We start from the raw sequence: 17287 nt of genomic DNA on the forward strand, positions 1-17287 counted from the left end.
TTGAGGGACTTCCCTGGTGGTCTAGTGGTTAAAGAATCTTTTAAAATTGAAGTATAGCTGATTTACAGGCTTCCCTGGTAGCTCAGCTGGTATAGAATCTGCCTGCAATGCAGGAGACCCCAGTTCGATCCCTGGGTTGGGAAGATCCCCTGGAGAAGGGAATGGGTACCCACTCCAGTATTCTTGGGCTTCCCTTGTGGCTCAGCTGGTAAAGAATCCGCCTGCAATGTAGGAGAGCTGGGTTCAATCCCTGGGTTGGGAAGATCCCCTGGAGAAGGGAAGGGGTACCCACTCCAGTATTCTGGCCTGGACAACTCCATGGACAAAGAGCCTGGCAGGCTACAGTCCATGGAGTTGCTAAGAGTCAGATGCAGCTTTCACTTCATTTGATTTACAATATTGTGTTAGTTTTAGGTATATAGCAAAGTGATTCCATTTTATATATGTATTTTTTCAGACTATTTTCCATTATGGGTTATTATAAAATATTGAATATAGTCCCTGGCTATACAGTAAATCCTGTTGCTTATATGTTTTATGTGTAGTATTAGTAGTTTATATCTATTAATCCTGTATGTCTAATTTACCCTCTCCATCTCCCCTTTTGATAACTGTCCGTTTGTTTTCTGTGTTTTTGTTTTGTATATAGATTCACTTGTATTACATTTTTTAGATTCTACATGTAAGATTCTAAATACATATATGTATTTGTCTTTCTCTAACTTACTTCACTTAGTATGATAATCTCTAGGTCCATCCATGTTGATGTGAATGGCAGTATTTCCTTTTTTTATGGCTAAATAATACTCTATTGTATATCTACCATATCTACTTTATCCAGTTTCTGTTGATGGGCACTTGAGTTGTTTCCAATGTTTGGCTATTGTCAATACTGCTGCTATGAAAATTGGTGGGGGGGGGGGGGTTGTGTATCCTTTCAAATTAGAGTTTTCATCTTTTCCAGGTAAATGCCAAGGAATGGGGTTGCTAGATCATATGGTAACACTATTTTAGGTTTTTTTTTTCTTTAAGTAAGATGTGACTTTATTGCTAAATAATTGCTCAGTGATTATCTACAGAGTACTAAAGAATGAGATATAATGAATTTGCAAATTGTTATCAAAGTATACATTAGAGTCATTGTCCCATGTTTTCCCTTTTTCAAAATATATATCCTAAAAAATTGCTGATTTACTGTTTGCTAAGCATTCTGCTAGGCATTTTTAAAAAAAATTTATCTATTCTTAATTGGAGGATAGTTGCTGTACCATATTGTGTGGGTTTCTGCCATGTATTAACATGAATCAGCCATAGATATATATATGTCCACTCCCTCTTGAACCACTCTCCCACCTCCCACCCATCATAACCATTGCAGAGCACCTGATTTGAGCTCTCTGCATCATATAGCAAAATTTCCACTGGCTCTCTAATTTTGCATATGGTAATGTATATGTTTCAGCTGCTCTCTCAATTTATCCCACCCTCTCCTTCCCCTACTGTGTCCACAAGTCTGTTCTGTATGTCTACATCTCCACTGCTGCCCTGCAGAGGAGTTCATCATTACCGTCCTTCTAAATTCCATATGTATGTGTTAATATACAATGTTTGTTTTTCTCTTTCTGACTGACTTCACTCTGTATAATAGCCTCTAGGTTCATCTCTCTTGTCAGAACTGACTCAAACGTGTTCCTTTTTATGGCTGAGTAATTGTATATATGTACCACAGCTTCTTTATCCATTCATCTGTCAGTGGACATCTAGGTTGCTTCCATGTCCTAGTTATTGTAAATAGTGCTGCAATGAGCATTGGCACACATGTGTCTTTTTCAGTTATGGTTTCTTGAGGGTATGTGCCCCGTAGCGGGATTGTTGGGTCATACGATAGCTGTATTCCTAGTTTTTTAAGGACTGTCCATACTATGCTCCATAGTGGCTGTATCAATTTATTTTCCCACCAACAATGCAAGAGTGTTTCCTTTTCTCCATATCCTCTCCAGTATTAATTGTTTATAGATTTTTTGATGATTGCCATCCTGACTGGTGTGAGGTGATACCTCATTATAGTTTTGATTTACATTTCTCTAATAATGAGGTGGTTGGATAGCATCACCACGTCATCGACGGGATGCTGGATGACATCATCATGTCAATGGGCTTGAGTTTGAGCAAGCTTCAGGAGTTGGTGATGGACAGGGAAGCCTGGCATGCTGCAGTCTATGGGGTCGCAAAGAGTGGGACACGACTGAGCGACTGAACTGGACTGAGTAATGAGTGATGTTGAGCATCTTTTCATGTGTTTATTAGACATCTGTACATCTTCTGTGGAGTATTTTTAGTTTTTGAAGGAACCTCCATACTGTTCTCCATAGTGCCTGTACCAATTTACATTCCCCCCAGCACTGTAGGAGGCTTCTCTTTTCTCCACACCCTCTCTAGCATTTATTATTTGTAGACTTTTTGGTGATGGTCTTTCTGACCAGTGTGAGGTGATACCTTGTTGTGCTTTTGATTTGGATTTCTCTAATAACTAGAGATGCTGAGCATCTTTTCACGTGCCTGTTGGCTGTCTGTTTGGAAGTTCTCTCAATTCCTGTTTTCCGTAAAGGTCCCTGTTTTCCCATCACCTGGGATCCTGGATCCATATCTATGGCTCAATCTCTTTAGAAATGAAACCTTTCATCTCCTACAGGGATGAGGAAAGGGCAGTACCTGACTGCTGAAAGTAGGTAGGTAGGGACCTAGAGAAAAGAGCTCAGTCAACCCTCCTGCACTTCACTGATGCCTAAGGCCTGAAATTCCTGAGCTTTTCTTGGATTCTGTGGGCCTCACCCTCACCTCCACCTCACTGATGCCTAAGGCCTGAAATTCCTGAGCTTTTCTTGGATTCTGTGGAGGAAAGCAGCCCACTTCTCATCCAGCAGGCCCTGAAGCACCAGGCTTCAGCTTTCTCCACCCTGCCACGTCAAGGACCATTCCTCCAAACTGCTTCACATTCTCTCAAAATACATGATCTCTGTTGGCTGTTATCTCTTCTCTTGATTGTATGTGTGTGTGTATATGTGTGTATAGAGGTGTGTGTATCTGGGTGGAAGAGGTAGTTATGCCTTTTTATTTGACAAGGGAGGAGTGATAATAAATGCATGTGTTCCATTGGCTTTGGCAGTAAGCGGTCAAGACAGTTCCCCTACCCTCACACACTGGGTGATATTTCCTTTGAAATGCATGCTTTCAATGAATGCCATGAGTTTTATAATGATTTGTTTACTATTAGTAAACAGACTCAGTTAAAATTAAATGGGTTTTAGTCCAGGTTAGGCATCCTGAAGGGTAAGCAGCCTGGTATGTGAAGTAGCACAAAGCTGTTGATTCTGACAGCTTTTGCCTTTGTTCTCATTGCTTTTTATAGAGAAGAAGGTTTTTGGAGATCCTTATTCTGCCATTTTCATTGATGTCACCTCATCCATCCCATTTTATAAATAAAAGTGATTCACAGCTTGGAACATCCTGTCCTTCACCACAGTGAAAAGAATACTTTCATGGAAAAGGTTCCAAGATATAGAATTAGCCCAGGGCCGTGATTCATGTCTGTCCTAAACATGCATTCCCAGAGCAGACTTGTGGGTTTAGTTTAGATCCACAAACTTGTAAACGGCGTGGAGCAAACTGCTTTGATCCCAATGGTGGGAGATTTTGGCACTCGGTGTGAAGAAATGATGCTTGCTAGGAGAATATCATCCCAGATGTTCTGGAAATCAATGCCTTGATCCTTAGTATTACATTAATTTACATCTCTACCAGCAGTTAAAAGAGTGTCCATTTCAGGAAATCTGTATTAATCTTGTTTAGCATTGTTAATTTGATAGTAAAAGAATGATATTAGTTTAATTTAATCCATAAGATCTGAGGCTACACATTCTAATTATTTGTTAGCTAGTTCCTTGTAGCTTTTCTTGCACACTTTCTGGTCACATTCTTCACCTAGTTATCTAGTGGGTGGAGTTGTAACATATTTTTTTGTAATTTTTTTTGGTGTGGACCATTTTTGAAGTCTTTATTGAATTTGTTACAATATTGCTTCTGTTTTATGTCTCATTTTTTTTTGGCATGTGGGATCCATGACCCGGGATCGCACCCCTTGCACCGGAAGGCAGAGTCTTTTTTTAAAATTTTATTTATTTATTTTTGGCTGTGCTGGGTCTTCATTGCTGTGTGTGAGCTTTCTCTAGTTGTGGGGAACAGGAGCTACTCTAGTTGTGTGTGAGCTTCTCATTGCTGTGGCTTCTCTTGTTGGAGTGTATAGGCTATAGAGTGCAGGCTCAGTAGTTGTGTGAAAGGGATTAGTTGCCTTGTGGCACGTGGACTCTTCCTGGACCAGGGATCGAACCTGTGTCTCCTGAATTGGCGGGCAGATTCCTAGTCACTGGACCACCAGGGAAGTTCCTAACATTCTTCTTTTGTTGCTTTGTATATACTCTAGAGTGAAGAAATAGTAATGCTTGTATTTGCTGAAGTTTTTCAGAAATGTTGGCTTTTACTTTTGTGTTTTCATATTTACACAAGTTTAAAATGTAAAATGTTTATATCGTCAGATCGGAGACTTTGTAATTACCTTCTGGAATGTAAGTTCCATGAAAGAAGGGGCTGTCGTATTCACTGATGCCCCCAGCCCCAAGTACAGTGCTTCAAAAATGTGCTGAATGAACGAATGAAATTTTTGTATCCTTTCCTTTTCCACTTCTCCCTTAAAAATTTAAAAAATTCCCCCCAGAGATATATTGTCACTTGTAATTCTCTTCAGTTTTGGGAGGCATTTTTTTTTTTAAACAAATGTGTCACTCTTTTAAAATGTGTCATGTGCAAGATCACAGTGTCACTTTGAGCCCTGTTGACTCAGGACAGGTTGCCTCACCATTGGTATACATGGAACCTACAGTCACCAGAAATCTGACCTGTAGATCAGGTGCAAAACAGTATGATGAGATACAGACATTCACTGAGTCACCTTAAACCCTTTAGAGAATAAGGCAAATTATAAAAGATGGATACTTACAAGTATATCTCCTCCTCCTTTCTTTCCATCATCTGTGAAAACTAGCTCATTGAAATGTGTTAATCATTTACACCTAGAATCCCCAGGGGTAGCCTATCAAAAGAATCAAGAACCATGTGAAAATGTGGCAGATCACTACACCATTTTTTAGTTGTAAAAAGTACAGTAACTTTGAATTTTAAAATCCTCTAGGATCTTATGTGCCTGAAAGCCCCTCCATGTGGACAAGCCATTATCACTTGTTAAAACACACAGCCTTTTTGTTTATGTCGGGAATTCCGTAGATGAATTACACATTGTCTCTAAGGTGTACATGCCTCTCAGGAGAGGCGGTTGCAAAGGGATCTGTCTTGTTGGAAGATGGTTTCTAATCTTTAGATTACCAATATAAGGTTGTATACTTATTGGCTACTTCAGTTATTGATGAAATAATAATAATAATTGATTATGGCTGGGGTGGATGCATGCATGCTCAGTCATGTCCCACTCTTTGCCACCCGGATCAGTAGAATTTTTTTGTGTGTAGGAAAGACTGAGGGGAGCGTTTGTGTGAGCATTTTGCAATAGACACCAGAAGATATGTTCTACCAAAAGTAAAAAAGGGCCCTTTTGTACTCACAGAAAAAAATTGTATTTTGAAACTTGTACCAGTCACCATGTTCCTTTTAACACCAGGATAATAATGACCAAGTCCTGCAGATCCTGAGATCCAATGCAAACACACAGTTCCCTCATAGCAAGTTTTGGTTTTTTTTTTTTTCCTGCATGGCAGGCATGTGAGAGCTTTATTTCCCCAACCAGTGATTGAACCTGTACCCCTTGCATTGGAAACATGGAGTAACCATTGGAGTCTTAACCTGGAAGTCCCCAGGATTTTTTCCAAGAGTAGAAAACAAACTTCAACAAATCATAGTCATTCTTATCAAAGCAAAGTAGACAAAGTAAAACTTGCCATTTGCAGTTTCTCCTCCCCTCATCCTTCCCTTTAATTCTTGACCTGCAAAAAAATTGCATGAATTTTGTTCCCTCCTGAATGCATTTCACAATTTGGGCGTTAAAAAAAAAATATCCTGCACAACTTCTTTGAACATATAGGGAATACTGATGACTTTATTTAATACTCCCATTCAGGTAAGGAGGAGTAAGGAAGATTTTGTTTTTCTATTTTCCCCAATATCTATGAACCATAGCATCAGTGCTTTTCTAGTCTCTTGCTGGTGGAAGTATACAGAATACAACCTCTTGCAAAGCCACCAAAGTATTGACCCACCAAAACTGTTTCTATCTGTTAGCCAATTAATTTCATTGTTTGAAAACTCTCCTAAAGTAATAATTTATTTACAATAATATTCATCTATGCAAAGAATATCATCAAGGGATTGTTTATAATAGCAAGATGATAGCAACAATTTCATATCCAGGAGAAGGAAATAATTTTAAAAGACTATTACATATCAACACAGAGGAATATTTTACAGTCATTAAAATAATTACTGTTAAAATTATGAAATAGCACCAGAAATGTTTATGAACTAACTTAGCAATCCCCAGCCTTTTTGGCACCAGGGACGAGTTTCATGGAAGGCGATTTTTCCAAGGAATGGGTAGTGAGCAGGGGAGATCCCTGATCTAATGCATAGTGAAAAAATCATGATGAAAGTCATGTAAGAAAAATTATGTTGTTAAAAACAGGAAATGCAGCAAAATGCTTTTAGTGGCTATGCTGAGATGTTGTGATTAAGGGTGGGTGTTTGCTTCCTTTCTCTCTTTTGCATTGCTACTATAATTTTTTAAAATACAATTTTTAAAAGTCAGGAAAATAGTTTGAAGAAAGGAGCCATGGAAATGGTCAACATAAATATATTTCATTACTTTAATAAAGATAATGCCATTACTACTACTTAATTAGGACTCAGTCATTCATGTGATTTGGGACTTCCAGCAGTGATTTGCTGAGCAGATTCTTTTCAATTATTTCTCACAGTTGCATATAAAATGAAAAAATGAGATGCATATACATCTTATCCTGGCAGTAGAAGTAAAATCTTACAATGTCAAATGAAAAAAATGGGTTTCTTGTCAGAAGTATTTCAAGATGTTTCTGTATGTCTTAAAACCTGACAAGCCTATAAAGAATAGGAAAAGATCAGATAAACAGAAAAGAGTCTGTCCAGACACAAATGAGCTTTATGTGATTTATCTGTTTTAGTCACATTTGATAGAAGTTTGAAAAGGGGAGAGCAGATTCATGGCATACTCTCTGCATTAAAACTAACATTATGGGGACTTCCCTGGTGGTCCAGTGGTTAGCACTTCGCCTTCCAATACAGGGGGTGGGGGTTCAATTCCTTCTTGAGGAGATAAAGTCCCACATGCTTCACAGCCAAAAAACTAAAACATAAAACAGAAACAATATTGTAACAGACTCAATAAAGACTTTAAAAATGGTCCACATCAAGAAATCTTTAAAAAAAAATACTAGCATTATGAAAGAATGCTGAACCATTTCAGTCATTTCTGCAATTAAGGAATTAATTCGATTAAAAACTCAGCTTAAAATCCTGTGAGGAGCAGAAAAATAATTAGTAAACATGGTCACATTGAAAAAAAGCCAAATAGATGTCTGTTTGAATGGAATCTGAAAGTTAAGATGATTAAAACAGGTCTCAGTGTCAGTCTTCTCAAAGAGTTTACTTGTAGGTAACATTTTTGGAAAAATCAGTTCAGTTCAGTTCAATTGCTCAGTCGTGTCCAACTCTTTGCGACCCCATGAACTGCAGCACGCCAGGCCTCCCTGTCCATCACCAACTCCTGGAGTTTACCCAAACTCATGTCCATTGAGGCAGTGATGCCATCCAGCCATCTCATCCTCTGTCTTCCCCTTCTCCTTCTGCCCTCAGTCTTTCCCAGCATCAGGGTCTTTTCAAATGAGTCAGCTCTTCGCATCAGGTGGCCAAAGTATTGGAGTTTCAGCTTCAACATCAGTCCTTTCAATAAACACTCAGCATTGATCTCCTTTAGGATGGAGATCTCCTTTAGGTTGGATCTCCTTGCAGTCCAAGGGACTCTCAAGAGTCTTCTCCAACACCACAGTTCAAAAGCATCAATTCTTCACCGCTCAGACTTCTTTGTGGTCCAACTCTCACATCCATACACAACTACTGGAAAAACCATAACTTTGACTATACAGACCTTTGTTGTCAGAGTAATCTCTGCTTTTTAATATGCTGTCTAGACTGGTCATAACTTTCCTTCCAAGGAGTAAGCATCTTTTAATTTCATGGCTGTAGTCACCATCTGCAGTGATTTTGCAGTCCAAAAAAATAAAGGCAGCCACTGTTTCCACTGTTTCCCCATCTATTTGCCATGAAGTGATGGGACCAGATGCCATGATCTTAGTTTTCTGAATGTTGAGATTTAAGTCAACTTTTTCACTCTCCTCTTTCACTTTCATCAAGATGTTCTTTAGTTCTTCTTCACTTTCTGCCATAAGGGTGGTGTCATCTGCATATCTGAGATTACTGATATTTCTCCCAGCAATCTTGATTCCAGCTTGTGCTTCAATCCAGCCCAGTGTTTCTCATGATCTACTCTGCATATAAGTTAAATAAAGTGAAAGTGAAGTCACTCAATTGTGTCTGACTCTGCAACCCCATGGACTGTAGCCCACCAGGCTCCTCTATCCATGGAATTTTCTAGGCAAGGGTACTGGAGTGGGTTGCCATTTCCTTCTCCAGGGGATCAGCAGGGTGACGATATACAGCCTTGACATACTCCTTTTCCTATTTGGAACCAGTCTGTGTTCCATGTCCAGTTCTAACTGTTGCTTTCTGACCTGCATACAGAAAAATATAACCTTTCAAATATAACTACAGATGTACTAGGGTTTTTTAAGAAGTATGGAGCTTCAGAGATACCATCAATTCTTCAAATTTCTTTGTTTATTTGACTGTGCTGGGTCTTAGTTGCAGCACGTGAGATCAGGGTTTGAACCTGGGCCCCCTACATTGGGAGTACAGAGTCCTAGCCACTGGACCACCAGGGAAGTCCCAGTACTGTCAGTTTTTAATTTCACAAATGTGGATAACTTTTGGCCCCTGCCAAGTTTACTTCTACCCTATCCACCAGCATACTTGTCTCCTTTCTCCTCTGAACCTTTAGACGTATTCTTAGAGAATTCTAGAATTTCCTGAGTTGGATACACCCTGCCACATGCTTCCTCCTGAATTCCCACAGAGGCACTTCTAGCTCCTATATGTGCCCTCCTCCACACAGGGCTCTCCCCTCCTTGCTGGGGCACCTCTGTTCTTCTGGGCAGTGTGGTCCAGTTATCACACCATCCACCCCACCAAATTTGGGTGAGATCGTTTTTGCCACCATGTCTAGTGATTTCAGTTTATGTTGTGTATTTCTTATGTTTTGCATGTGTGTATATATATATAGACATTTGGGGCTATACATTTTATTTTGTCTCTGACTTTTTCTCTTTTGAAGTACGATTTGTTGAAACTTGTTTGTGCCTAGGATCAATAGAGACAGACTATGTGCTCTTTCTAGGTTCCCTTTAGCTTTATGATTTTAAAAGGAAAATAGCTTAAAGCTAAGTACTGACACCTCTCAGCACCAAGAAGCATTGGTTTAGGGTCCATTGTAATGACCTTATCTTAACTTATTATATCTGGTTGTTGTTGTTCAGTCACTAAATTGTGTCCGACCCTGCGTCCCCATGGACTACAGCACACCAGGCTTCCCTGTCCTTCACCACCTCCCTGAGTTTGTTCAAACTCATGTCCCATTGTGTCAGTGATGCATCCAACCATTTCATCCTCTGTTGCCCCCTTCTCCTCCTGCCTTCAATCTGTCCCAGCATCAGGGTCTTTTCCAATGATTCAGCTCTTTGAATCAGGTGGCCCAAGTATTGGAGCTTCAGCATCAGTCCCTTGCAATGAATATTCAGGGTTGATTTCCTTTAGGATTGACTGGTTTGATCTCCTTGCTGCCCAAGGGACTCTCAAGAGTCTTCAGCACCCCAGTTCAAAAGCATCAATTCTTCTGCACTCACCTTATTTATGGTCCAACTCTCACATCTGTACATGACTACTGGAAAAACTATAGCTTTGACTATATGGACCTTTGTCAGCAAAGTGATGTCTCTGCTTTTTAATAAGCTGAATAGGTTTGTCATTGCTTTCCTTCTAAAGAGCAAGCATCTTGTAATTTTGTGGCTACAGTCAGGACTGACCCAGACAAGGGTCAGACAAGGTCTGACAAGGTCAGACAATTTCCAGACAAGGTCACACTATGAGATACTGTGAGCTCCAAATCCGCAGGTCTTAAGAATTTTGAGGGAATGTCATTCAGCATTCAGCATGATGAAACACACCTAAAACTCAGAGGATTTATAGATTTTTGGAGAACTTAATTCAGTACACATCTTGGGATAACCTCATCTACCCTCACACAGTATTTCAGAGGTACCTGGCACCTTTCATTTCCTGAGCAGTGTTGTATGCATAAGCCAGTCCCATCCTCTCAGCCCTGGAGGGTTGGAGGTAGTGGTGGCAAGCCTTTAGCAGATGCCTACAATGGTACTGAGCATTATGGTGCATGGAATTGGAACCAAATAAGTCAAGAAGTTCAAGATCAAGGCCATAGTATGTCTTCATACCATATGTCTTCTCCTTATCCTCTTTGTTTTGAACCCACCCTACCCGCCCCCCGCGCCCCGCTGTTGAACTGATTCCATTTCTCCTCACATTCAGAGCCATCCTGGACCAAGCCCTCTTCTCTCCTTTCAGCTCTTCCCACTCTGCCCATCGTCCTCGGATGGGGCAGAAACAGGAACTCTGTTGAAGCTGCTTCCCACCCATTGCACGACCCTGGCCTGATCATTACTTCTCACTTAAAACCGGATTCCTGTGGTTTCTGGAATTAAAACCTGGGTCTGTATCAACTTCCTTAATGTTCCCCACTTAAGAGGTCCCATGTGACACATGGGGGGCAAATAGCATTCAGTAATTTCTTTCTGTCCCGAGTCTTAGGCCCTTTGATTCAGATGACCACGCACATGCAGGAAGGCTGCTGGATGGCACGGGCACGTATCAGGGCCTCGCCAGGCCTGGCACCTGACTCTCAAGCAGCTCACGACTTAGAAGCTTAGAAGTGAAAGCCACATGAGGCTTGTGGGGAAAGGGTAGTGTTCACAGTGTTTCTTAGCCATTCCACAGATGGATCGCTGGGCTGTCAAAGGCATGGAGTCGGTGGTGACACCCTCAGCAGCATCTTTTGCCCCAGCTGCCACTAAAGCTTGAGAACTTGCATTTATGATGGCCAAACCAAGGGGACTCTGTGCAAACCATTCCTGTTCAGACTCCCCTGACTTTCTATCCTGTGTGCTTATGGTGGCTCAGACTTCTCTAGTGAAGAAGCCTTGCCCTGACAGCAGTCTCTGTCCCACAGATGCATCAGGTTGAAGACACTGCTGTTTCATCTCTCTGCCATGAGTTGTAAAATGATGAGACACATCCCTTGATTATCAGACTTGTGCTTGGCTGATAATAACAGACTTCATTCGTGGTGGATAATTGAGAATGGCAGCCCTAATTGTGCCACTGTGCCACAAAAGGAAAACAGGGTTTTGAAAACCTTGCTCTTAAATCCTGCAGAGGGGCCACATTTGGGTGCTTATTCAGCCAAATCCATTGGGCTAACCTGTGGCTCAGTCTCATACGTGTCACAAGGATCTTATGGAATACATTTCTGTTCTAATCTTTCTGCTCATTTTATCTTTTTTCCCTACCCCCTTTTTCCCTTACCCAATTTCCATATTCATTTATCTATGCATTAAGAATAACTTTTTTTCTTATTTCAAGGACACTCAAGTCCATCATAGAAAAATTAGAAACAGCCAATAAGCAAAAAAAAAAAAAAAAAATGTCTTTTTACTCAAATGTCACCACCTGGAGAAAACTGCTGTTTGTGAACATTCATTCCCAGTTTTTTAATGCACATTTTTTAAAGCTTGTATTGTTCACTTAACAATATTTGGGAGTATTCACTTAACAATACTTGGGAGTAGACTTTATGTCCATAGAAATTGATCAGCTTGGATGGCTGGATGGAAGAATCACAATTTATTTAACCAGGCACATGTCATTGGTCATTTCTTTCATTTCTGATTTTTCAACTTTTAGAAACAGTGTTGTAGGGAATGTCTTTGTGACCAAACATTTGTACACATTCTCAATTGTTTTCTTAGGAAGAATTCCTAAAAATGGAATTGCTAGATCAAAATAACAAATATATATTGTCTTTTACTTTGTATTGTGAAAACTTTAAATATATATACCACATAAACAGAACTCGCATTCAAAAATGACCAGCTCTTGGCCAGTCTACACCCCCACCTACTTCCCCTAGTTCCTGTATTATTCAGAGACAGATCTAAAACATCATGCCAGAAAGATTTTTTTCTTCTGTCAAATAGCACTGGTATTTGAAAATGGGAGAGGAAAAGAAGTGAATTGCTAGAAAGGAAAAAAAAGGTTAACATTTTGTCTACATTATCTACTGTGGTGTTTGGGCTGTATTCATTTTCCTGCCATATCTGGGCTCAGGACTCATTATTTGTCTTCTGGATTCCTGCAACAGTCAGGAGTGACCAGACTCTTATTATCTTTCTCTCCCTTTGGATAGGTATATGTGTTTTTAAGCTGTTTCAAGCTTGCCAAATTATACTTCAGAAAGGCTAATCAAATTAACAGTTCTGCCAGAGTCATGTAGGAGTATCCATACTGTGGATAAAGTTTTAGTTTCTTGGGAATTAACTGGAGGTTAGGACTTGGGGCTTTCACTGCAGTGGCACAGGTTCAATCCCTTGTCTGGGAACCAAGATCCTGCAAGCCAAGCTGTGCATGCCCTGGGCTCCACACCCACCCCCGCAAAAGATTTTGGCTTCTCCCTCCCTTCTTCCTTTTTTCCTTCCTTTATCTCTTTCTTTCTTTCCTGACCCCTACAAAAGCATATCTCATTGTTCTTTAAATGAGAACTTAGTTTGTTATTAATGACCTTAGAGCTCCGCCCCCCTCACCTTGCAGTTTCCTCACTGCATTTCCTCTCTCTGAGTTGCCTTTTGCTGACTTTTCTATTGAGCTGTTTGTCTTTTCAAAATTGTGTTCATCTACTTATGTTAATCTCATGGCATTGTACGTAGGGCAGTGAGTTGCTATGAATACTTTTTTGGGGGACTAAGAGAACATATGCTGCATGTGTGTGAAGGAATAAGTGTGTTTTATAAAACTAACAGCTCAGAGCAGTGAGTCACCCTCAGCAGAGGGACAAGAATGGAGTGAGGCCTGCTGGTGTGGGCAGGGGGCCTGGGAGAGGGGAGGGTATCCAGGCGGGGATGGGAGACTATCACATGTCATTTCCTGTGCTGTCCTCACAGTCATCCACAAGGCAGGTAGAGCAGGAAAAGCAGGTATTATTCCCATTTCACAGTGCCTGGTACCAGGGCACACCTTAACAAGAGCTTCCACGTCCCAATCCAGGGATTTTTCTACCATATCACACTGAGTCATATGTCTGTTCATAAAAGGTGAGTAAAGCATCAAAATATATCAGCTATCACTATTTATGAGACAAAAACAATTTTTTTCTGCAGCGTGAAGGCCCAGGACCAGGTCATTATGACTTGAAAATACCTTCGGCAAGTTCTGTTACTTCTTGTTTTCAATCCAGAGTACCTCGATTCTTGCCTGCCTGTTCAGTAAGTGTCCTAAAAGACAGATATGGTTGTAGGTTTTGTGGCTGATGCAGGGGGTGGGGTGGGCATTGGGAATGGGATGGGGGGCAGTAGAGTTATATACAATTCTAGTGTGCATGTGTGTGTACTAAGTCGCTTTAATTGTGTACTACTCATTGTGACCCTACAGACTATAGTCCGCCCGGCTCGTCTGTCCATGGGATTCTCCAGCCATGAACATTAGAGTGGGTTGCCATGCCCTCCTCTGGGGGATCTTCCCAAACCAGGGATCTAACCTGCATCTCTTATGTCTCCTGCATTGACAGGCAGGTTCTTTACCACTGGCACCACCTGGGAAGCCCCACAATTCTAGTGTGTATACATTAAGATTGCTTGACAAGGCAGCAGAGTCTCGAGCTCACTAGATAAGCCCTCAGCCAGCTTCAGGCTCAAAGTGACTCCAGGCCCAAAGACCATGGCTGAATTACGAGTCCAGTTGAGAACAGCCAGCACAGTGATTAGCTATCACCGTTATGTCCTGGTTGCTTCGTGGGGAAACCCCTCTAACGAACAGAGGCCAGCAGTGGGCCCTTACAGAACTGCCGTACTTTGCGTATGTGCCTTCTGGGAACAGAAAGTCACAGAACAGAAGCATTATCACTGAACCAAAGGAGACCATTAAGTCCTGAGCCATCATCCTGCCCCCGAGGACTTAGGACAGACAGGGAAGAGGCTCGATTCCATGGAGACACACAAGGAGGTAGATTCTGGGAGGGTGTGAGAGCCTCGGAGGCCTAGAGGAGACCAAGAAAGATGGCAGAAGCACAACACGGAGCTTATGAAAGTGGCTTGAGTTGTTTGTTTAATTATTAAAGTTTTCATTCCTGTGGTCTTGTTCTTCCTCAGTCTGAAAGTCCCCCAGACTCACTGGTTTGTAGCATGATTTGAGATGGTTAATTTGGTCTTTCTCTGGAGGAAGATTGGGGAGGCCCCACAGGAAAGACTAAAAACAGACAGACAGCTGGAGGCTAGTGGTTCCCTTCAGCAGATCCTCATACCCTAGTGGCATGATCATGATCCAAACAGATTTTCGTCCGAGCTCACAGGGCTGAGCTTCTTCAGGATGTTGGAGTCATGCTAACCAAAATCCCAAGAGACTGATGGAGAAGCCGGAAGGTGGTGGTATTCCTTTACAAGTGTCCAGCGAGGGGGCTGGTGTTGAGCCGCTGCTCCGTGGAGCGTTTCTGCTTGCAGGAAACTCGGAAGGAAGCCAAAAAACAGCGGAGTTTGCTTGGTAGCAGTGACATCAGGGCTGGAGGACAGAGCCGGATGTTCTCAAGGTCTGAGGACTGCGGCCGGCAGCTTCCTGAAGGATGGCCTTTTGGGGTGCAGACCCCCGAACCTCCTGTTCAGGCACTGGCCTTCCTGGACTCCACACACAGGCAGCTTCCTCATTAAGAGCACTAATAAGGCCTTCGGCTTCCTTTGACGTCTGGCCAGGACTCGATTAGATTCCCAAGCTGCTCCTTTGCATTTGGCCAGGGAAACATCCTGTCATTTAAAGCAGCTTCTGCAGGCAGCTGATCTCATGCTCCCTGGGCTGACCGCTCTGGTAATCTTGTTTGTACTCTGACTGCTTCCTGTAGAGATAGCAAACTGCAGGGAAGGATGGCAGGGACAAGCTGGTGATAATAGGGACTCATAATAGTGGTGGTAGCTGGTGTGTGGAGCGGTACTTGCTGCCAGCCTGGCAGGTGCTGCCTGTCCCTGGGGGCCCCCCGTGAACCTCAAAACCTCATCTGATGGGTGAGGAGTAGGAAGCATGTGTCATATCGAGCCATTCATGGTGGGACTAGGACTTGAATCCAGGCCTGTCTGACATTAAGACGCTTTCCTTAACCATACATAGAGGTACTGTTGTCTCTCTAAGATAAAATTTTGGGGTATTTGAGAATATGTGCATGCACCTCAGCATGGACAGCACTGACGTAAGAAATCAATGAGAATGACATTCATTGGCATCTTACCACAACATAAGAGGAGCTTTGTTTAAATAATTGGTTGAATAATTTTTCAAGAGTCATGTATGGGTGTGAGAGTTGGACTATAAAGAGAGCTGAGTGCTGAAGAGTTGATGCTTTTGAACTGTGGTGTTGGAGAAGACTCTTGTGAGTCCCTTGGACTGCAAGGAGATCCAACCAGTCCATCCTAAAGGAAATCAGTCCTGAATATTCATTGGAAGGACTGATGCTGAAGCTGAAATTCCAGTACTTTGGCCAACTGATATGAAGAACTGACTTATTGGAAAAGACCCTGATGCTGGGAAAGATTGAAGGCAGGAGGAGAAGGGGGTGACAGAGGATGAGATGGTTGGATGGCATCACCGACTTGATGGACATGAATTTGAGCAAACTCTGGAAGTTGGTGATGGACAGGGAAGCCTGGTGTGCTGCAGTCCATGGGGTCGCAAAGAGTCAGACATGACTGAACTGAACTGAATTTTTCAAGCATTTCATCAAAATGAAAACAGGGCTTTTCAAAATTAGAACTCATCCATCCCTTGAGCCTGAGGTCCATGGGCCTTGGTAGTGCTGAATCTCACTCTGTTTGTACTGGGGAAGATGATGGAGATGCAGGAGTTTGGGCTTCTGAGGTCAACTGTTCAGGTTCAGAATCCATCCTCTCCAACCCATGACCACTAGAGTGAAGTCACTGGGGGCACTGGCATTTGCAGGGACGGGGTGACCCAAAGAAAGCGTGCCCTGAGGTGTGGGGGAAGTGTAAGCCCACCTCCCCTGGGCTGTTGCGTGCTTGTCGGCCCTTCTTGCAGCACCTCTGCAGCCGTGGGGAGGCCGGGGACAGGAGCGGGCCTCAGTCCCGAGGACAGGCTCCAGTTCTCAGCTGCACAGGCCTCAGCCCAGACCAGTGCAGTCCTGTCTCCCTCGGTGGGGGTTTGCCAGCCACGCCTGAGTCCACAGCCAAGGTCAGGAGGCTCTGGGTTCTGGTGTCACCATATCATCACTTCCTGTGCTCTGTTGTGTTTTCAGAAAACCCCGGGCCCAGGAGCATATACCGCTTCAGCGCAATTCCCCAAGCAGCCCCGTACCATAGCCAAAATGGGCCGAGAACACAGCCTTTTCTTCAATAACACAATTGGCTTTTAAAATAAATAAACCCCACCTTGGCCCTAAGCAACTCTTGAGTTTTAGTAAGTTCTATTTTGTCTCCTCTTTAGGAGAGTTTGACCACAGACCACATTCGATTGCCTGGCTTGACTGCCCAGCCCACTTATCTGGAATAGTTCCAGCAAAATGTCCAGTTCTCACTCAGAAGTCTCCCGGTTTGAACAGTAAATTATATGCCTTCTCTGTGTGTTGTCAGAGGCTGTGTCCCTGGACTGTGCTCACAGCACCCGGACAGGCCTTGAGGTGTCAGATGGGCTCTGTGTGGCCTTGGACTCTCTAGCTGAGTCTCCACTGCCCTGAGGTTGT

The 17287-nt window shown here is 42.4% G+C and overlaps 1 protein-coding gene across 1 annotated transcript in view; it reads left to right on the forward strand.

Moving 5' to 3' along the window:
- The window catches only part of STPG4 (sperm-tail PG-rich repeat containing 4), a 34514-nt gene extending 17549 nt beyond the window's left edge, over nt 1-16965 (forward strand). Inside the window, 3 exon segments of the mRNA XM_061156119.1 lie at nt 13716-13820; nt 16844-16943; nt 16946-16965. Coding sequence (XP_061012102.1) covers nt 13716-13820; nt 16844-16943; nt 16946-16965 — 225 coding nt within the window.
- The last annotated feature ends 322 nt before the right edge of the window (nt 16966-17287 follow it).

Source organism: Dama dama, chromosome 11 (genome assembly GCF_033118175.1).
Source record: "Dama dama isolate Ldn47 chromosome 11, ASM3311817v1, whole genome shotgun sequence".
Classification (NCBI taxonomy): domain Eukaryota; kingdom Metazoa; phylum Chordata; class Mammalia; order Artiodactyla; family Cervidae; genus Dama; species Dama dama.